Source organism: Plectropomus leopardus, chromosome 12 (assembly GCF_008729295.1).
Source record: "Plectropomus leopardus isolate mb chromosome 12, YSFRI_Pleo_2.0, whole genome shotgun sequence".
Taxonomy (NCBI): Eukaryota; Metazoa; Chordata; class Actinopteri; order Perciformes; family Serranidae; genus Plectropomus; species Plectropomus leopardus.
In genome coordinates this window covers 32,323,393-32,347,016 of record NC_056474.1, presented here as the reverse complement: position 1 = coordinate 32,347,016, position 23,624 = coordinate 32,323,393, and the positions used below count along the sequence as shown (strand labels likewise).

Genomic DNA, 23,624 nt, shown 5'->3' with positions numbered 1-23,624 from the left:
CAAAGGCGCAGGGTAGGCCAGAGGGGTGCGGGATGTGTCCAAAAAACCCTAGACTTCCAAGCAGGAGTATTAATGTGATGATTTCTTTCTGCACCTTACCATGTGCCTCCTTCCCCTAATCCTAACCATCCTCACCAGCATGTGTGTTTGTTAACATCCCGGCATTGGTTGCCGTGTGCTTGTGTTGCCTAAAGATAACCACATGCAGCGTCATCCCACCATGTGCTTGTTTTGACATCACTGTAGCAGCATCCCGGAAATAGATGCAAAAGGATACTTAAACGTGATATGTAGATGCAGAAATCTACTACAGAGCAGCAACATGAGCACATGGGATGAGAACATGTTGGTGTTTTGCCAGGTGTTTATAAAGCCCCTTTCACACACCCTGTGTAAGGCCAGAATATCTTGCTGTAAAGCCACTTTGCCGTTCCGTATGGTCACAGAAAGGGGGAAAGAGTTGTCTTGTCTTTGAGCCAACAACAAAGGTAGAGACAGCGCTTAATGGAGGTCTGTGTAAAGGGACAGCTGGCAGGATTTGATTGTGGTCGGGATGGGTGTGACGTTTTGACTGCGTGTTATGTGTGGGAGATTTAAAAAGCAGCTAGCAGCAGTTAGCAGCTAACTAAAAGAACAAGAACAGCAGCCAAAAATGTCTGCAAATTAGGGAGACAATGAAGTCCAGGAGCTCCTTGCCCTCTGAGCAGAGGACAAGATCAGCTGCCATATAATAGAGATGTTAAATGAATGTTATTGACATGTTAAGTCATTGTTATAGTTTAGAGAGGGATACTGATGCAGATGCTATATGTCAAACTTGAGGCCACTGTGTTGTGTTACATGTCATGCCCGCCAGGCATCTTTTTATTCTGTGATGCTGGAATGCTGTGCCTGTGATGATGACGCCGTTGTTTGGTTCTGTGTTACAATACAGAGGAGGCGTAAAGAAGGGACTTAGTAGTGACTCTATAGTGCAATCTCTGTGTTAAAAAGGCCTATGTCTGTCTGTCTGTGACAGCTATTTTCTTTTTTTTTGTTTTTTGGGTGATTTTGCCTTTAATTGATAGGACAGCACAAATCTGTAATGGTGGAGAGATATGGGGAATGACATGCAGCAAGGGGCCGAGGCTGGAGTCGAACCTGCAGCCGCTGCGGCGAGGACACAGCCTCTATACATGCCTGCTCTATCCACTGAGCCACCAGGTGCCCCAGGTTTTTTCAATAGAATAGTGTCACAATCGTGCAAGATGCAGTCACAAAACTTCACAGGTGTGCATTTGAGATTAAAATCAAAGTCCAGTTCAAAGATGGGTGTGGTCTGAGCAAGGTTGCTGGAAGCAGGGGGATAGGGAGAAGGGAAGGGGCCATCAGGTGTCCGCCATTTTACGCCTCTGTCCCACATTTGTTTCACTATAATGATCCCATTGTAAGACGGTTGTAAGGTGGTGATTAAAAAAATAGGGCATAACAGCTTTACAGTCGGTATAAATTGAAGATGTTCAGCTTCAGTGTCCCTAGTTATGCCAGCAAGGCTGCTGATTATTTCCTTCAAACAAAAACACATACTACCAAAGTCTTTGTGGTATATTTGGAATATGTCATAATCACACAAATATTCTTCTCACAAGGATTTTAACTTCAGCTCACAACGCCACTGAACCCAAAGCACAGCAAACACTATACAGTGTGTATTTTAGGTGCCTTTGGATGTGTGTCAGAGTTTTGGAGCTGCTGTGGAGCAGTGAAAGCTCCGCTGCTGCAGCTCTGCTCCCTCACTGAGAAGTTTTCGCAACACCAATAATGGAATCTCTAAAACTGTTACGGTGTGATATTTTTGCTCTTCCAAATCTTGTGTCGATGATGATGCGGTTGTGGCCCAGTAACTGCAGAATGCATTCAGGGCACAGAGGCAGAGAGGTTGACAGCAAGACAATGGGCACAAAGACAGTGCAGTGTGAAGTGACTATATCGGGAGGTTGTTGAGTTGTTTTCAGCTCGCAATGCCGAGAGATGTCTGTACATATGTAATGATCCTGTAAATGACTACTTTACATGAGCATGAGATACAAATTCATATGGCAGCGGGGATCCACAGATGCTGGAGAAGGCACGAGGCTGACGGTGGCCTCGGACAACACTCAGCATTCAGCACTCAGTGGTTGGTATGCCTCCATGCTTGTGACAGCAGAGGTATTATGTGTTCAGGTTGTTCATTAGGCTTGGGCGGTATTACCATTTATAAGGGTATTTAGAAATCCCCAAGGTATGTTTTTCAATACGTCATACATACAGGTGGTCCTTCACGAAAATTCTTTAAAATATGATGTTTTTGAAGAAGAAAGACTAGATAGAGGTAAAAGTTATTCATGAACAATCTTTGCCCTTAAGAGAGCTCCTAAGGTGAAAACTTGTTAAAAGTAAGAGGGAGGACTTCTAAGACTTTCTTAAGCAGAGAAGAACATGGTTGAAAGAGAAAGACATGGAAGAAATTTTTTCAAACGCTGAATGACAGTGAGTTAATAAAATGCTACAGATTAAATGGTTGAAGAAAATGTCTGTGGTCGATCTTGTTTGAGTGTGCTCATCTCCCACTCGATGCAGTAATGCTGTAATGCTATAATGCCAGAAATAAAGGCATGACAACATTTCAATACATTTTTTTTTTAAATTTAGCCTTTATTTAACCATGTCAGTCCCGGTGAGATACAATGACCTCTTTTTCAAGGAAAGCCTGGCCAAGACAGCAGCCTAAAGCTGCAGCAATTAAAGACAAACAACACCAACTCACACAACAAAACAAATAAGATACATACTAGTTAAAAGCAACAGGATTACATTTAAGCAAGAACAAGTGCGATATGTAGCAAAGTCTCTCATACAGTTTTCTAAAAGTTCCAGGGGTGATGAGTTTAAATTCAACATTTGACATTCTGCAGTAAGTTCCAGGCAGCAGGTGCAGAGTGCTTAAAAGAGTGCTTACCAAATTCAGAATGAACTTTGGGCATGTTTGGTAAGTACAAATCAGTGGAACATAAACAGTAATTGCTCTGAGTCTTTGAAATGTAATCATATAAGTAGTGAGGGAGTAGGCCTAAAATTGCTTTATAAATAAAGGTGTATCAATGCGTAAAGCGGCGCAGCGCCAAAGAGGGCCACTCAACTCGAGCATATAAGGCGCAGTGGTGAGTGAGGGCTCCACAGCCCGTTACAAATCTGAAGGCACCGTGATACACAGAATCCAGAGATCGCAGACAATTTGCAGGGGCATTCATATATAAAAGGTCGCCATAATTAAACACAGGGAGGAAGGTAGTAGCAACCAACTTTTTTCTGGCAGCAGAAAAACAAGACCTGTGAGGGAAAGAGAATCCCAATTTCAACCCTAATTTTTTTTTACCAGGTTTTCTACATGTGATTTAAATAGGGCTGCACCTAATGATTATTTTCGTATCGATTAATCTACCGATTAATTTTTTTTAATTGATTGGACTAATATTTTTTTTTTACTTGATTAATATAACGAATTTACCGAAAATAACATTTTAAAACTTGTCATACACTACAGGGCATTATTCCCCAACAAAAAATAGCCCAGTCTTAACTGGTAATCTGTGTTTCACAGTCTGATATGAAGTCTCTCCAAAATAAAATTAATGCAAGAGCTTGTTCCACTCAAGTAAAAGGAATGTAGTGCAATCTACATTTAGCAATCCAACAGCAAAATAAATAAAACAATGTAAAATTGAAGTCACTTTTAGGAGGTGTAACAAAACAGTTACCCTTTGTTACAGTAACAAACCTCAAATTTAGCAGTCCAACAAAACATCTTACAGTAAAATTAGTGTTCTAATTTTCTAATTCTCTAACATAAATAATTATAACTAGTACATTCTTTCTGCATCATAAAGCCCAGTCTTAACTCCTAATATGAGTGCTGTTTTTTCAAATTTATAAGCACATATTCCACTTGTTTATGAAGTTATACAAGCTCCTGCACAGCTGACAACCCCATCCTGTAAATTTTTTCAAAATAAAATACATTGTATCAGCAACGGATGGCATTCTGTCTACAGAGGCACAGACAGATAGCTTTTGTTTTGAAAGGGAAGCAAGGAAGTTGAGGTAGAACAAACTCTTTTGTATTTCCTCAATTGTGTAACAGAGAGACTTTAAACTATGTTATAAAGTGATATAGAGTCAACAAACGCGAGCGTCATGCCTATACAAATGGTGAGCCACCGATTCTCTAGATGTGCTGCAGCTGACACGCAGCTCAGACACGCCTGACAAGCGCTGTTCGAGCGTGCAGTGTGCACACTCTAACTTGATAACATGAACGGCAAAATAAAAAACAACATGCTTGGCGCTGCTCACGATCTTATGAGGCGCGCTGTGTGAAATGGTGCGACGTGTCGACGCATGTTATGTGAATCGTATTCACGTAATGGATTATGTCGACGCGTCGCCCCGGCCCTAGATTTAAAAGAAAGACGATCATCAATTAAGATGCTAAGATACTTGTTTCAGGTCACAAGTTCAATCTCACAACCTTGTAATGACAAAATGCTGGAATGGGGCTCAGTTGCTTTCATACCATTGGAAAAAATAATCAGTTTAATTTTGGCAGCATTTAAAACAAGCTGTAGTTCAATGAGCTGACATTCCACAAGTTTAAAAGCGAAATGTAAATTGCCAAGGGCCTCGACAAGGGAGGAGCCATAGCAACAAATGACTGTATCATCAGCTTAAAAATGTTTGGCGTTAGGGACATTTCTGCCCAATGCTTCCACGTACATACTGAACAGAACTGGGCCCAGAACTGATCCCTGAGGGATGCCAGTAGAAACATTTGGCAATGTGGATGAGCTGCCTTCACAATGAACACATTGCTTTCTGTCAGACAGATAGTTATCAAACCAGCCAACGGCCTGCTCAGATATACCAATATCAAGCAGACGTTGCTTCAAAATGGAGTGCTTCACTGTGTCAAAGCCCTTAGAAAGGTCAACAAAGAGGGCTGTACAAATTTCCTTTGTGATATAGCAAGTCTCTTATATCACTGGTGAATTTGAGAGAGCCTGTGATAGTGCTGTGTCGTTTCCTGAAGCCAGGTTGATATAGGGAGAGAAAATTGTTAGTATGGAGGAAATCCTTTAACTGATCATTAACTAGACCCTCAAGAACCTTTGACAAAATGGATAACTTGGAAATGGGTTGATAATTATTCAAGCAGGTAGGGTCCCCTCCTGTTAAAAAGGGTAGAACATAAGCAATCTTCCAAATTTCAGGAATACTACATAGCAACTGGAAACACTTTCACACTTTCATATTGTGATGCAGTTCATTATATTTCCACTGGATGTCCACACCTTGCACGTTCACAAAAGGGCATGTCTGTGATAACTAATGTCATCTGTTAGAATGTGGCATATCTAACAATGGGGTCAACCCCAGCTCCTCACTGAGATTTTTTGAAAGTTTCTGTCCCCTTCTTGCTCTGAGAATTGTCTGAAATCACTCCTAAGCTAGGACTCCTTGTTAGACATTTTTGGCAAATTTAGAAGCTCTCTGAGAGTACTCTTAGAGAATACAGTCCCTAAAGTTTACAGCACTACTGCAACAGTGGTCACATGGCTCATTATGTTTCATTCCTGAAACAAACGTTCTCGAAGTTGTAAAGGGCTCAAAGTCAGCCAGCATCTCTCTTGGTCATACAGAAGGTCCAAACAGGTGTCTACAATGACATTTACAAAATTCATTCACTGACTTTTAGCACTGACAATACCATTTATGTATTTACATGATAAATATATATAGACCTTAAATATATATAGAGATTTTTTATTGAAACACATTTCAGCTTTCCATCTGATGCCGCATTTACTGTGAGATGGTTCAGTCCATCTGTGGGTCAGAGACAAGCAGAAGTCACATGTGCTGCTGATGGAAAGATGTGAAGCGAACTGCAGCCTGACTAGCTCATTCAAAATGCCTCACCAAAAATCTCGGGCTCCAAAAGAAAATCCAGGGTGCAGAGAGGACAGAGAAAAGGAAAATGAAAGCAGCAGAGAGACAAAGGACAAATGTCTGGACAGAAAGTGTGAAGAGGCAGCAGGTGTGACAGGCGGAGCTGCAGGTGAGGAGTTAGGCAGACTGATTTTAGCAGATAAAACCTGCTGCAGTGGGCTCAGTTTTACAACTACAGTAAAGATACACATATCATCCTAAACTGGACGACCTAAGGCATCAAATGGTATAAACCATGTCTTGTCAGGTTAGACTCTTAAAATAATATTTAAACCCTGGGGCAGAAGTAATGTTTTTTGATTTGGCTTAGTGGAGTGACAGTTACCGTTAAGTGGATGTATTTTGTGTCCAAAATCCACAACTGGATTTTAAGGGCATGTTTTTCCCAAACCGTGAAATTAAGTCATTTATGGTGAACGAGAGGTCATGCATTTTGCCCCAGCCATCCCCTACTGTGATTTTTTTTCTTTAGCCCCCCTCAACTTGATGATGACCCGCTTTTGAAAACTTTGTCCCCCTGCCAGAAATTCCAAACGGCTGGCCTGACTGCAGTTGACAAAACAATGTCATCTTACGTTCCGTGTAGCTACTCTGGAGCTCTGAACCAATGAGAGAAGAACCATGACAACCAGGCTACTTTTTAAATTTTTCTTCCATTATCTATTTGTTGCATATGATATTCATAACCCAGAAGTGATGACAGCTGCTGCTTTTGATGCAAAATGGAATGTCTAGACTAGTTATTTCAGTGGCATCTTTTGCTTGGCAGGTTATAAATGTGGGTGTTGTGACTTGCTGCCGAGCGAAGTGTCTGAGGCGGCGTCATTATGGTGACGAATGAATGAATGACAGAAGTCGATCAACATACACAAGCTGATACAGTGAACACAGTGTGGTTCATATGAATGACCTGAAGGAAAGAAAGGCCCTCAGTGAAGGCAGACATGAAATATGCTGTTTGATGATGGATTACTGCAACAGTAATAAGGCATGTAATGTTCACTCACCTTGTGCACAGATAGTAGGGTTATACAGGGGATTTTCTATCTAACTGGCTGCTCTTTTTAATATTGAGAAGAGATTCTCACTCGAAGGCCTATTAGTGAAGTTAGCACACAGTACAGCGTGAGGATAGTGGGAGCTGTGCTGTTTGATCAGTAGCCAGATGCCGGGAGGTATTGTGCAGCTCTGTATGAAGCCTGCTGTCTGACAGCACAAAACAAAGTCAGCTTTGAAACAAACAGGAGTTTGCTATGATTGAGGTAAACACAGAGAGAAGCAAGACGGAGTCAGCAGACCTTCCTCCCTGCTGGGGTGTTGCCTTCACTGCAGGGGGGCTGCTGGGTGCTTCAGATATGCCATGGTGACAACAATGTTGTTGAGAGACAGATTAGCAGGGACGGGACACATTGAGAAGAGGCTATGATATGGTTAGACAAACATCAACATCATTTTTTACTCCTGATAGCACGGAACGCAGACATTTGAGAATCGACTGATTCTGAATATTTATCCAGTCCTGACTCAATTTATTAATATTCAGAAACACAGCAAGCAGTACCTCCACTCTGCTTGACATCATCATTTTCTATGTCAGAACAGAAAACAACAAATAACAAACAACTGGAGGCATCAGCTGAGTCCATCGTACTGCAGTCCGCTCCATGTCTGACAGCCCACAGCAGCATTCACAGCCTCCAGAAAAGAAAGGGAAAAATGTAACACAACTGAGCAGAATAAATCTGTTTGTGAAGACTGTATGACATGGCTGGAAGCCTCAGTGGCACTCCCAGAAATGTTTCCCGGGGGTTGGGCCTCTGAAAATCTTGGGGTGGACCATCAGAACCAAAAGTTAGAACTGAATATCAGTAATCCAAGTATGCTCTTGTAGTGTATAGGCTAATTCAAAACTCAAATAATAAGAGAATGAAAGAATCACATGCAGATATATTGAAGATTCTTATTTTACAGGTAATATGACGAATTATCTGATATACATACACTAATGCTGAGATAGTCAACATTAGTGTGTTTTGTATCTGTATTTACATGTTAGGTTGCTGTTCAAATAGGCTGTCTTTTTCCTTAAAAAGACAAATATACAGTTTTTATGTGAAGGAGTAAATTGATGGTAAAGTACAAATCATTTACTGTGAACAAGCCTTCTCAGATTCGGAGGTGACTCATGGCAACTCATAGAACTAGGGTTCAGTATCATCTGGGAGGTTTTCTGATACTGGTGCCAAAATACTTTTTTTTCTCTTCAAAATAAAGTGCAAAATGTGGGTCGACAACATGTTTTTGTTTTTTTTTTTGAAAAGGCAAATTTGAACTAGAAATTAATTACCTTGTATCAGTTTAAAGAGCCAACATACTTAGACATATTATTAGTATCAAATCAAAACAAATTTCAGTGTTATTAATCCCCCTTTAAAAGCTATGCCAACATGGTTGCACCAGTGGGTGCCTTAGATTGTCCAGTTGCCACAAGTATTTCAATCTTTGAACCCTTATTAATTATGTTGGATTTTTTTAATGGGGAAAAAAGGCAACGAGCAACTTGGTGAGAAATGTTCCACATATTTCAAGTGGTTAGCTGAGAAGTTAGAAGTTAGTTAGAATTTTTTTTTAAGCCAGGGGAAAAATGCCTTCAGGACAAAAGGAAAAACAAAAAAAGAACAAAAAATATGTTATTGAAAGAAATCAAGCCAATTTGCTTGTGTATGAAAGGGTTAAAAAAAAATGGCATGACATGACATAGCCTCTTAAAGACAGTAATGATGTTAGCCTCCAGATATTTTGAATTGATTCAGGGTTATTCAAGATGTTTAAAAATATGTTCAGACAATAATCATTACTGACAAAATAACAAATTATCAACTGACAGATATAAAATCATGGTTTAACCTTAACCCTTTGAAACTTGAGCAAATTGCTTTGATTTCTTTCAAAAACATGGGTAGAAAGCTTAATGAGACATGGCCCATCAATTAGCTGAAAATCTGTGAAGAGGTTAAAAAAAAGTAACAGAAAAACAGCCTGAAAATTAGCAAAAGAGAAAGGTAACATAAAATTACCTGAAAAATTCTGAAAATAGTGAAAAAAAAGTCTCTGTTTTTTTCTGTATCATTTAAAATATAGGTTTATAATAATTGTTAATCTAGTTTTGTAGACACAGGTCATTTTTGGCCACCTTTTACTTATTTATTGCAATTTGTGGGGCATTTCTTGCCAATGTGCCTTTTTCCTCTTATTTTCAAAAGATATCAAAACAGATTGGCTTGGTTTCAAGGGTTGAATAACTTGTGAGAGGATCTAAACACTGCACAGGAAACTTGGTGTCTATCCATGTTTCAAAGGGTTAAAATCTAACAGTTGGCATCCTGTAGACACTGTGAGATCTCTGGGTGTATCAGACCACTGTGTGAGACATGAGCAGCTCTGATTAATAACAACATTGGATTTTGAAGTCATTTTTAGCATCAGTGTGATAAAGCTCAGTTATTTGTCGGACATTCACAAACACAGACGCTCCTATATTTTATTCATCAAATGACTCACGCTGGGCTGATATTTACAGACAACATGTCACATGACCAATCTGCAACTATTGTGCCAAGTGAACAATTCGCTCAGCACATCGCACCATTCTGTTTCATTTATTATTGAACAACTCAAACACCAAATCACTATCGACTGCATCAAATATTCTGCTTCAAGCAAGTTTAGGAAATGCTGCTAAAAGCTGCTGTTTCTGTTCAGCTGTGAACGGAGACTTTTTTTTCTGTCGACCTGCAGTGTTTCACCGCCACTCTCCTCCTCTCAGTATTCTCTCTCTCTGCTGCCCCTCACCTCTTTGTCCTATTTCAGCTGACTTCTTGTTCTCTTGTTTCATTCTTGATATTTTTTGTTCTGTCTGTCCTCCTCTTCTCTGCTGAACTTTTCTTTTAACGACACCTTTTCTGTGTGTATTCCTCACATCACAAAATCTTACATTTCCTCTGTTTTTCCCCTCTTCCTCATTTCCTCTGCTCCTCTTGCTTTCCTCCCTCCCCCTCACACTCTGCCCTTCTTTCTTTCCCTCCCTCTCTCTCTCCTTTTGATCCTCACTGCCTTTTCTCTCCAGCAGTGTTCAGTCTGATTTGATCTGTCAGTCTGCAGGGCTGCAACACCTCCATGCTTTCACCTAACATGAGCTGACGAAGCCCGCAGACATTTCACTACGGCACAGAGGATGCTCTCTGGAGTCCTTATGTGTCCCAGATCCCTGTCTCCTCCACCATGTCTCCACCATTTCTCCACCATACAACCACTGTCATACTGGCATAGATCCCACATTTATTGGGTACCATAAGACTTTTTTGCTCATTAGGATTTCTTTACTGTCTGCAGCACTGGGCCGGACTGTGGTGGAAAGATTCAGAGATCCAGAGTTACACTGTGTTCGTCTTTTGCCACATCCATGTGACGTTGGAATGTCATAGTTTCCAAGTCTGGAAGTCGTTCTTTCGTCGTAATTGTGTTCAATCAGCTTTGAGGTCCTAAAGTGGAAACAAAAGGTTGATCGCTGTATTATTTTATTTTTTATATATTTTATTTTTTACATATAGATTTTAATATTTAATTTAGTTCACTCTACATGGACAGCAGTTAACATTAAAACAAGATTACATTTAAGATGTGATAAAAAATTGATATTTAAAGTTTTTTACCATTGACCATTAACATTGACTTTTGTTTATGTATATATGACATTGAGTCTGCAACTTGTGTTATGATAAAACATTGTTATCAATGTTAGTATACTCGCCTGGCACGCTTTATACAATTCTACAATTCTACAATTTCATTTAGCAGACACTTTTATCCAAAGCGACGTACAACACAAGCAAGAATTTAGACTTAAGGAAAAAAACCCTTAGTAAGTGCAAAAAGTGCTTCAGGTGTGATTGGTCACAGGCATTGCCGTCTAGTGGCAGAAGAAGTGCCGCACAGCCCCCCCCCCCCCTTTTTTTTTTTTTTGAAACCAAAGTAATAACCAGTAGCGATCTCAGCATCTGAGATTCAACAATCTCAGTATCACTACTTACGATGACAGTCAACATACAACATCACACAACTTTGTCACTGCTAGAGAATCATTAAGTGCTGGGTTTTGGACCATCTGACTTAATCTACCCCAAAGGGCAAAGAGGAGAAGAGTCAGGTTAAGTGCCTAGGTGTTCTCGGAACAATTGAGTTTTCAATTGTCTCTTAAAAGTAGAAAGGGACTCAGAACGCACAGTTTGGAAGTTTGTACCACCATTTGGGAACAACAGAAGAGAAGAGTCTGGCTAGAGATTTAGGGCCGTGCTGGGCTGGAAGCACCAGGCGTCTTTCGCATGCAGAGCGTAGTGGGCGAGAAGGAGAGTAGACCTGGATCAGGGATTCCAGGTATAGTTCAAAGTTTACTGTCAATAGTTGACAGTGTTTTCATGCTTTCCGCCATTTCTGCCACCCTGAAACATCATGCAGCTCGGGTGTCATTGAAATTTACCAATTTCCTACTCATAATTATCACCATTCATGTGCTTATAACTCCTAAATCCGGTAAATACAATATTTCCAAAGAGCATGGGAAGGCAGCATTTATGGCCTAATTAGACCATAACGATGTACTGTACATACGTATATGTTAACCCTTTCAGGTCTTAACACACACAAAAACATTGGAATGGTGGATTTCTTCTCTAAATGCACTTATAAGTTGTTGACATGTGTGATCAGCAGCAGTTATCCATCCATAGCACTGGAGACCTTTCCTATGTATCTGCCTAAGAGTGAAAGATTAAAGTTGGAAATAACAGTTAGAAAAAATAACACACACAAGCTTTTTAAAAAGCTACAAAGCCAACCTTGGGTCAGTGCATGTTGCCAAACTATTTCCAAGGTGAAGAATCAACTTTAATGCTCATCATAGATGTACTTTCAAAAGTTACTTGTCTCCAAGTATTTTATTCCAGCTTTGGGGAAACTGAAAATGCTACCTGGAGTCCTCCAATAGAAAGTGCAGGCCCCGTCCTCTGCCAGCTCTCCCTCGACTGCTATCAAAGCTTTTATTGTCACTTTTGTCTTCTATTACTGGTGTTCAGATGGAGACGTGAAGCCAGACGACTGGTAAATACAGCAGAGTCCACACAGCCAGAGAGCAAACTGAGCTGATCCTCAGCTGTGGAGGTAACTCAGTGTGTACACAGACACTGACAGTCATCAGACATGACATGAGATATGCTGCATATACACACCTGCACCACTGCACACAATCACAAAACACTATGACAGTCATGCATATGGACGTATTATCACCATGTTTCTCTTTATGTGAATACACTGTCCTGAATATGAACATCAGGAAACCAGGACAATAGAATGTTGAAGTAATGAGTCCTAAAACGCGGAAGTCTGTTAGCCCCTTAGCACTCCCGGTTCCCTCGTCTAAAAGTCTATGCATTTTTTGAATGGTTTTCGGTAAGATGCCTCAAATAAGGCCTGTGGTTAACACAGGCTAAAGGTATTGATATGTTTTGTTCTACAACATAACATACGTCCGCTTAAACCCAATTTTTGAACTTTTAAGGTTTTACTTGTCTTAAAAAAGGCGGTTGCTAACAAGTGGCTAAATGGGACTACAGTGTTTGTCGGACACATTAGACGTCATCACAGCAGACACAGAAACTCATTCAACCCACTTGTCCGCCTTTACAGCTTTACAGGGTCCCACTCGAAGTTGTAGATTTATCTGTTTATAATATTTTTCGATTGTGTTTTAACGTGTTTTTACAGTGTTTGTAGTGGTGATGTTTAATACGCGCAATCACAAAGTAGTTTGTGTATAGCCTAATAATTGCTTTTTGCTTCTGGTGATATAATTTACACTTCAAAACACACAAAAGTTGTGTTCATCTGTGAAGATTATCATGTTGAACAAAACATGTAAGTCTCACAAAGTTATTTTTGCCACATATATATATATATATATATAGCTCTAAGCTCTAATATCACACAAATGGCTAATATGAAGTGATGACATTTTATATCAAAGTGGTCAAAGGCCAACTTCACTGTGACATCATAATGTTCAGCTGTGAGTGTAAGTTGACTGGTGCCCAAAGGTATACAACCGCTTGGCGGTTATTCTAGTTCAAATGTACATTTTTAATGCTTTGAGCATGAAATATTAAAATCCCTTATACCTCTGTTGTATCTGGGTAGCAGCAGAAGATTCTGAGGGAGATGTACTAGAAGATGGAAAACTGGTTTTTGCTTTATTGGGCAAAATTACCCTTTATCTTTGTAACAATACTTTGGAAATAAAGTAACAAAGAAAGAACTGAAGGTAGGACAACGGAGAGAAAGCACACTCCAGTACTCAGTGTACCTGACTTTGAGTGAGATCAGAAACATCATCCCCTTCATCCTGACTGCTGTTATAAATGACAGTGTTGATTCCTCATACAGATTTCATGCAACACACCCTGCATTATCACTGCAGCTGTTCCACAATCTGTTCAACAATTCCTTTGGCTCACATGCTCAGGAAAAATAATATCTGAATTTTCCCAAGTATTCCCTCTCAAAGGTGGAGGGAAAAGGAGCTGTAAATGATGGAGTGTGAAATATAATGTCTCTAAACATACCTCAGTGCTCTCACATTGTCAATATATTTGACTGTGTGTGTGCATGCATCTGGTTTACCTTTTTGCTTTCTTTGAAATGTGGTGCAAGTGTGTATGAGCCTAATTATCCCCACATCCTCATCAGAGTTATACAAAATTCTATTTCGAGTGGTTTAGTTGTTCCTTCAATAATCCATAATCCACCAGAAGCATGTCCACCTTAAGTAGAGACTTCAATGAAATCATTATCATTCACTATATAACTCAACCTGTGTTCAGTTTGGAGCAGCTTTCCAGTATTTGTTTAATACATGCAGTTCAACTCCATTCACAAAGCTTTATAGCCAATGTCAGTCATTCATTAGTAACCCAGCCATCTTGATTTAAAGGGGAACTACAACAATTTTACCAATCACAGGCAGTCAAACAGGGTCATTATAACCTTGGGCTTGGAGGCTATAATTTTATCATTTACAGAAAACCCACATTGCAAACTGACTGCATGAGTTTAAAAATGTGTGGCCATTAAGACATGGAAGGTCTGACAAACAGATACAATTTGATGGCATCATGGGAAGTGTAGTGCCAACACATTCACACTCCCAACTCATCGCATATTACAGTGTGTTAATTGGACTTTTGATGTCCACATATGACATGCTAGGTATTCTGGGTGTGTCTGTTGTTGATGTTCTGGGAAGCCGTGTCAGTTTACGCTTGTTAAATGCATTGTGTCTTTTCAAAATACACTTCAGTTTTAACAGAACAAAAAACAGTTTCTGCTCGTGAGATGCATACAGTCTTTCAAAATAAAAGTACAACACCGCTAAAACAACTCTTATTTACATTTCATTGTGCAACAAATGCATGTGGACAGGATTAGCCAAACCAAATCAGATTGAAATGCTGCTGGTAATGATAAAAGGAGGGCGAGAGCACCTATGGGGTTGAGGTGATTGTGTGATCGTGTTGACATCACGTTAGCAGCATCCTGAAACAGAAATAGTTGATGCAGAAAAACACCTAATATGAAATATGTAGAAGTCCACTGACAAAGCTGCAATATGTGACTACTTGGGATGAAAATGTGTTGACTGTTGATACCACTGGAAAAAGATTGTTAAGAACTCAGCTATGTGAAAAGTATGCCAAGGGGTATTGAAGCTTTTTCTGGAAGCATCTGGTGGCCCATGGAGCACTTTGTCTTTCTGTATGTTTCTTCATTCATTTGTCTCTTATCTGCTGGGCACTTGGATAGAAACTAATTGGAATCAATGTCAACCAAAGCAGAAGAACAGTGTGGCGGGCACCAAGTCAACAAGCAGTAAAAAGCAATGCTCAGAAAGGTGAAGAGGGGCAAAGCCTTCAGTCGGTCTGGTCAGATCACGTATGAGTAATGTGGAGTAGGCAGTCATCCTGAGCACGTTTCAGACCGTCTCTGCATTGTATTAACATCAATAGCTTAAAAAGACCTTGGCCATGGCTTTTTTTTTTTCAGTTCAGAGGAACAGGACTTCTGTGGGAACAGAGATATTAAGTTGAAAGGAAAATCCTCTCATTGACAACCTAGCAAAACTCCAACTGGCCAAGTCTGCAAATTTGATTTTTTTTTTAAGAGGAAGAAAGATAGGCTGTGAGTCAGCAGTCTTGTTTCCCATCAAGGCTCATTGGTATGGGCAGGAAAGTGAGTTTTGAAGGCCAGAAAACTGAGAAGCTGAGCCACTCATCGAGGTATTGGTTATGATAAAAAGCCATGCTGTGGGGAAGTGCAGAACCCACTTATTTCTCCTTTTAATAAAGTCCCACATAACCAACCACAGAGTCCTTAACATGTAAAGTCCCTGAATGAATAAAACATAAGCGTGGTGTTTCATCCTTTGTTCCCCTGAACACTGATTGACAAGTGATTCCATCTAAAAAGCTGCTGCTGGATGCAGCCCAGTTTGGCATTGCACATTTCTGCAAGCCATGGATAAGTTACATTTGCAGGTTTCATATGTATCATCAATGTTTCAGAAGTGACAGAATATATTAGCTGACTTCGTCATAAGGAGGGGAAGGGGGTAGTGGATGACATGACATCTAGGCAAGACGGCTGCCATATTGCAATCCACTTTTAGAATCTAACAAACAGTGCTGTGTTTTAATGAGTCTTTGATGGCTTTCCAATATTTTTTCAGCCACCCACGCTGGGTGTTTTTTCAGAGACCCATCGCTGTGTTTCCAGTGTTGATATTGCCACGACAAGCAGTTGTTTCTTACAGACATCGCTGCTTTTCAAGCAGGGATTGTGTTCCCAAAAATTGGTATTTTAAACCAAAACAATATTTTCCTAACCATAACCAAGTGCTTTATGTGCCTAAATCTAACCACACATTACACATCACATACCACAGCAATGTTAAAAAGTTAAGTTTCAATGAGGGCTATCAGCATCATGTTAAGTGTGATTAGATCAAGATCCATAGATGATGGATTTTTTTTTAATAAATTGCATTAATTGCCATGATTTCTGGCTTACATTCCTTTCTTTAAGAGAATGTATGGCACTAGGTTTTAAAGCTTGATTGATGATCGTGGTTTCATATGAAACCAGAAGACCCGAAGAATCCTGTGGTACCAGCCATATCATAGCTTCCCAGGAAGGGGGCTAAATAATGCTCCAAAGTTAGGCCAAATTTTGGCGAGGAAAAACAGCATAGCCATTTCACAGGGATTCTTTGACCTCTAACCTCCAGATATCTAAATGAAAATGGGTTCTGAATAAATCAGGTCGGGGTCAGATGTTTTCTAAAATAAAACTATGAGGTCCTTTTGTAATGCTATCGTGAGCCTGTGTTTGTAAGTACCTCACATCTTTCAGAAAAAAAAAAAGCAGCTATAATGGCTCACACACACACACACACACACACACACACACCTCTACACACGCACACACACACACACAAACACACACATACAATCAAAGGCTTCACCCAAACACCTGGCCTGAAGGAGTGAAGCAGGGATGAAGGGATGAAAGGTGAACAGCGAGCTACTTGAGGTCGAGAGATACAGACAAAGACATGAGGTGAGAGAGAAAGAGCCAGGTTATTGCTGCAGGTATCAGAGTAAAAGCAGCAGATCTCACAGCAGATCCGATAGATTTTTACTCCTTCAGGCACAACACCAACTCTGGCTTTCTGCTGCTCTCTCTTCATTTGCAGCCACACTTTTTGCCTTCAGAAGATTCTTGTTTTGTTGCTTAGTGCTGAGCTGACTCTTGGTTTTCTTCTATGTTTTCCCTCTTTATTCTTCTTTGCTTCTGTCTTATATAAACCTGTCACTATCATCCACTGGCCTGTGTGTTCTCATTTCCCTCCATCTGTGTACCATCAGTAAGCCCTTTCCATACAGAGAGGGAAACCATAGTGAAGGATTAACATATGAACGAACTAAATGGACTAATTAAGACCAGACGGGGCTAAAACACCACATATACTTGGTCCTTATACTTTAACAGGGATGATTAATGTCAGTCCACTGAGGAAGGAGAGTGTAATCCATCCAGGGTGGCAGAATATAACATAAAGTACATGGCAGCGTTAAAGAAGCTGAGCACTTTCCAATCTATAAGAGGATGAGGCTGTTAACATTTCATTCTGTTATCGTCGACAAATCCCATAAAAACACTACAAGCAACAACTGGTGCATTACCACCAGCAGGTCAGTTCAGTTCAGTTCAGTTCAGTATGCATTGTTTTCCATAGTAAAAAGTTATGGATGGTACCTTTTTTTTGTGATACATTTTTTTTTTAGTTTTGTGCAGGGTACAGGGCATTCTAATCCTATTCTAATCCTCACTTTGAGAAATAAAGGTGGTGCAAAGTTGTTCCTATGTGCTTCAGCAGCACTAAACCCCTGTTCTTGCCTGACAAGAATGAATATCCCATAGTGAGAGACTATTTGTTCTGTAAATGTTGGTGTGCAGCCTCGTTCTGTGAACGGTTAACAGGGTGCAGACCTCACTCTCTATCACTGGTGAACAAAGAAATACAGCGAGTGCTGCTGGGCGGAGCAGTAAGTGACAACAACACCGCCCACATGTAACAGTAGTTTGCGGTGGAAACACTGAACAGATCTAGAGTTATTTTGGTTCTAAAGGTACTATACTGAATGCTTTTTTTGGAAATGCAGCTTAGATGTGCTCAATAGTGTCTGACTTCCTTGCCCTTTCTGTGGCTCCCCGACTCAATTTCATTTGTGCCCACTGACGATGTAAACTTTTAAAATCGCCTCACAAGCATGTCTTTTTTTGTTTATCAAACATCACTCAGGATTCTTGCATCTCCATCAGTTTTGAGTGGAACCATTGTAATCAAGGAAGGTGTCACACAGTGCACAACAGAAGTAAATAGTAGAAGCAAAATCGTAGATTGTATTGATGACCTGCAAAAATTTGTCCTGTTTTTAAAGATATTTGTACATCACCAAAAAAAAATCCCATCAGGAACTAACAATTAATGAGACTTTTTGAGACTTTTCTGAAGATTTCTTGACTTCTCCATCCTGTCTTTCCAACCGGAAGGATATTACATGCCCACTGATGTCATCAGTTGTTTGCCCTTAAGGTCAAGAAAAAACTGCAGTTTTTGGTGCTAGCTGAGAACCAACTTTTCACATTCTATACTAATTATGTTTGGTTGAAATGTTTGTTCAGGAACTAGAGCAGAACTGGTTCAATGTTGGTGGAAAAGGCGTATCAATGCAACAGTTTGGCTCACTGATGTGTTTTTAACAACAATGAAGCTCTGTGGCTCAGAGTAAGGAGATCTACCAGGCTGAAGATACACACAGTACTTGTTAGATAGACATTCAGTGTTGTTTTGTCTGCATGTGGGATTAACTGACAATAATAAAAATATAGACAGTCACTGGACTTACCCTTTAGGAAAAGATGGTTGTCGTGGATAAAAGTAACCAACTCAAACTGTTAGTAGGAAACCAAACCATTATCTATGTTGACCAAGACCTCCCTAAGAGGCTTTGGGGGTTATAACAGCATTATGGTCCTTCTGCTGTTGTTTTTGACAGGCCACGGTCATGGTCAAGATAAAGATAAAAACAGGTGTTTTTAGGCATTTGATCAAATGATCTATTGTTTTTCTTCTGAGGACAGCCTTGCTGCATGTTTGGGGCCATCCCAATCACTCAAAGAAAATAATGGCATTGAGGCATTGTTGGTTAGCATTGTCGCACCTCGGTTCGAACTGGGGGTGGAGGAGCCCTACTGTGTGGAGTTTGCCTGTTGTCCTTTTTTACCTTTTCAGCCCCCAAACATGTTTTTTTTTTTTTTTTTTTAGTGAACCGTGACCCATATTTTGAATAGTGTTACAGAAAAACATTGTTTTTACAGAAACCTTGCTGTGTTCATGGTGGATATTGGCACAAAAACTTTTTACTATTAATAACCAAAAACTAACCAGTCATTAACCACAGGATTTTGCAGTGAAATATTAAGTTTCTGCTTAATAACTTACAAATGTTGCATAATTGGTATGCACGATAATATTTGCACATCATTGTCATCAGCAGATATTGGTTTTAAGGTTGAAATAACAGATTCATCCAACATACTGATATCTTTCTGTGTCACAAACTGTTTTTTTTTTCATTGACAAAGTGAACATGTACAAAACATGTTGAAGTGTTTTTCTTATTTTTCAAAATGAATGAATATTACACATTGAAAAACAATGTGTTTCATGTCTTGCATGTCTGCTGGACCAGGATAAAAGTATGATGTTAATTCCACTACAAAAGAGACTTGGTGATTACAAAGAGGGTAAAAAAGTGGATTTATCAATATCTGTTATCAGCCATATGAGTTGTTACATATCAACATATCGGATATTAGCGAAAAATCCATTATTCAGTGGTTGACATAAACATGGGTTGTGGGAGCCCCTTAGACTATGGAGGAAATAATAAAAATTTAGAGAATCAATTTATGGAGGGGAAGGCCGTCATACTGTAAAACAGTGTAACAAATCTCAGGAATATTTTTTTTTCCAGCCATTACTTGGTGTATTTGAGTTATTATCTGTAGCTCTGTAAATAGTAGAACGCTGAAAATAGCATTTATATCCACAATAAAAGGCACTGCCATCTCTTTAAAGTTTGGGGGTGTAGCCTATCCTAAACTGTACACTGTAGAGGAAGAAGTGGGCCGCATCAAACTGCCTGCAGAGAGATAAATATAAGACAACTCTAAAGTGCAAGAAAGCACAAGTTTTATAGATCAGATAAGGACTGAAGTCTTTGGATGTTACCAGGGCTGCCCCTTGAAAGTTGGAGACTCAAATCATCAGTTGGAGACCCCTCAGTCAACTGAGTGTGCTTCAAGTCAAGCAGTCTAGTCAGTATGCTGTGTAGTGTGCTTCTGGGGACATTTTGGTCTCAAGACTTTGCTGAGGAGTGAGTGTTCTTGACTGTCACGCTACTCTTTGGTAGAGGCAGCAGCAGCACAAAAGAAGAGACACTCTGCATTGTGAGGCTCCGAGATAACGGCATCTTCTCTCCTCTAAACAGAAGTAGTGAAATTACAGCTCACAGCAACTAAATATTGTACAGTATCTGGATTTTGTTTGTTTTTCTGTGGATTTGTAATCTGTTTTTAGTGCCATTAGCTTGTTTACTATATGACCACTTTTACATTTACATCCCGCTGAACCCCGATTAAACTTTAAAACCTTTATGGAAAAACAAGCAAATCTTCAAATATTCGTATATAGGCTAATGGTCAAATCTGATTCGATCTGATATTCTGAGTTGGGTACAACCCTCGACGTTACACTGCTGTTGAACTATGAACTGAACTGAAGTCTGTTCTGATACAGGATAATAATTTGTCCTTTCCTCTTTGTATGTGTGTCCATCTTTAGCTCCAGTCAGACCAGGACCATGGCAATGGCTTAGTCAAGTATGTTCTGTCTGGAGAGGGGGCAGGGTCCATCTTTGTCATTGATGAGAACAATGGTGACCTGCACGCCACTCGCCGCCTGGATCGTGAGGAGAAGGCTTTTTATATTCTCCGAGCCACAGTGGTAAACAAACGGACAGGTCAGAAGCTGGAACCGGAGACAGAGTTCACCGTCAAACTCCACGACATCAACGATAACGAGCCGTCGTTCAGCAAAGAAGTTTACTCCGGCAGTGTGCCTGAGAGGTCTGATATTGGTAAGGAAAGAAGAGAGTTCTTGATAACACTTCTATGAAGACCACATTTGTAGTGACTACACACATAAACACAATAGAAAACATTTCAGTGGCTAACTTGGCTTGCCTGTTTGGGATGGGGACAATATTTGCTAGCTAGCTAGCTACAGCATATAGCATACTCACTTTGGATTTCAAGTGCTGCAGCAGTTTCTGTGCACTATTTTACTCCTTTTTGAAGACAACAATGCTGCAAATGGTGACCAAGAAAGTTCCCCAGTCTTTTTAAAATCTGATTCTGTGACTAAAAACTCTGACACATTGTCTTTAGATGTCAGAGTGTCACACTTTAGTGTTTAAAATGTATTTTTAAAGTAATTTAGTGTGTTTTAGGTATTAATCACTTGTAATACTGCATAGATTCTTATTCATGCATGCAAATAATTACACTTGAGTTAACACCAATAATGAAACATTATGATGAAGCATACATTATTAGAAATGCATCAATGTGTACCTCACTTTACTTAACAAATAGAATGATAACTTATGATACTGCATTCACTGTTATATCACACTATGAGTCCTTACTACAGTTGACCGTTGATGGGTGTCTAGGTGAGTATAGGTATTTATAACGCATTGTAAGCCCCAACAGTCAAGCTCTACTTTATAACTAATTAAGTACATCCATAAGACCCTTGCCACTTTAAAATCATTATGTCACATCTATGATATTTTATGACTGTTGATATAGTGCATGAGTAAGCGTTATGTGTGTTTATGAGTGTAGTCATTAAGCATTATGAATGCATTATAGATGTAGTCTTCATAGAAAGTGTTGCCCCTTTTTTTTGTTATGTCACTATAAGTGACATTATTTCAAAAATTCTTCCAAGTAATTAAAGCATCATAGGGGTAGCCCAGATGTGGTGATTCTTGGGTCACTGATAACTATGTCAATGTTTCTCTCAGGTACATCAGTCATCCAGGTGACAGCTACAGATGCTGATGACAGTATGTATGGGAACAGTGCCAAACTAGTGTACAGCATCAGCCAGGGACACCCGTACTTCTCTGTGGACCCAAACACAGGTATGTTTGACACAATTATCTTTGAAATCTCTCTAACTCTGCATGTTGTACAGAATGGTTTTCACTTCCAGGAAAACCAAAGGCTTTCAGATACAGTATATCTACATATCATCAGAGGTATGAAGTTATGTAAGGTCTTATTTTCTCAGAGAACCCACAGCGACAAACCCTAACGGCAGAATTTATGGGGAATGTTCATTAAAGTCTGAGAGTCCGAAGGAGGGGAAGTCATTCAAAAAGGAAAAAGATTGGGCTGGGAAATGTGTTAATATATGCTGCTCGACAGTGTCAGGTAGAAATGCTGCTGGTAACAACAAAATATAAGGAGCTGAAAAATTTAACCGCATGCTTCTGTTTATATCCTGGCATTAGTCACAGCGTCCCGGCATGTTAAAAGCAGATGCAGGAGGATATCTGGGGTGTAATATGTAGACAGAAAGGTCCACTGACAAAACAACAATATGCAACGTCTTTGGATGAGAATTTGTTGATCTTTTCATTGATTAGAATCAGCTATGCCTCTCAAATATGAAATGTTATTAAAACTCAGGCATACGTACAAGAACTTTGTCAAAAAGAGAATACAGTGTGAAATCAGCAACCTTATGATTTGAATTAGAAATTATCTGGAAAAAAAGAATAGTTTGAATGCTCCACCTTGACTGCTGCACACCCATGATGTGTGCGATCTGTAACGCTTCATCATCAGTCCCAGGTTTGGGCTAGCAAGGGCTGGCGTGTTTCCTGGCACCACTTCTCCTTCTGCTCTTCCTTCTGTTTGTCTGCCATCTCAGTCTAGCATGACAGTTTTGGCAGAGCAGGCTGCCCCCCCAGTGTGTCTAGTACGCACAGTGATGGTGATGCAGCACGTAGATGTTGATCACTGCTCTCTGCTGCATGTTATTTACATCTCTGCCACTGCTGGGGAGGGAGAAGCAGAACCTGCCAACCAAGTCACCTTCCAGCCCCCCTTTGTGTTTCTCTTGTTTTCTGTAGTGGTCTGGCCTAAGCTGTCTCTTTCCTGGTTCTCCACATGTTCCGTCACTTTCTCTCTCTCCACCCTCTCTCTTTCTTTCTTGTGATTCAGTCCATTAAAACTCTGCCAAAGTGCCATTTAAGCATGAGACAGGTCACTACAGTTTTATAAAAATATTAAATAAATAAACGCTAATTTGGCAAGAACCTGACCTGATTCAAGCCTGAGAAATTACAGCCCGGCCCAGCCCAATCCAGGGAGGTCGGGTCAAGCTCAATCGGATTCGGTCAAAGTGTCAAAGCTCTAGCCTAGAACAGATAAACCTAATACCGGCTCTACATAAGGACATCTGCATTTTTGCATCGACCACTGTAGTTAGAAACTCCTCCACAACGAGAGAATCAGAATTTTTTTTTTCTCCACATGAATCTGCTTTATTCAATGTTTGACTGGTTTAGACCTCTAGCTCGGCTCCTGGTTAAGACCTCTTTCAACACTGAAGAAGTTCTAACCAGGAGTTTCATCTGGTTGCAATCTGTAATCCTTGATGTTAATCTTACAAACTATTCCTTTGAAAGCCCTGTCTAACAATAAAAAAGGTATCAGAGTGGATATGGCCTTAGAGGTTTTTGTAGTACAGTGGTCCGTCGCTATAACGCGGTTCACCTTTCGCG

The 23,624-nt window shown here is 40.0% G+C and overlaps 1 protein-coding gene across 1 annotated transcript in view; it reads left to right on the top strand.

The window, feature by feature from the left end:
* The window catches only part of cdh6 (cadherin 6), a 119,543-nt gene that overhangs the window by 39,731 nt on the left and 56,188 nt on the right, over positions 1-23,624 (top strand). The window contains exons 3-4 of the mRNA XM_042498026.1: positions 20,606-20,900; positions 21,855-21,974. Coding sequence (XP_042353960.1) covers positions 20,606-20,900; positions 21,855-21,974 — 415 coding nt within the window. The remainder of the gene's footprint in view (positions 1-20,605; positions 20,901-21,854; positions 21,975-23,624) is intronic.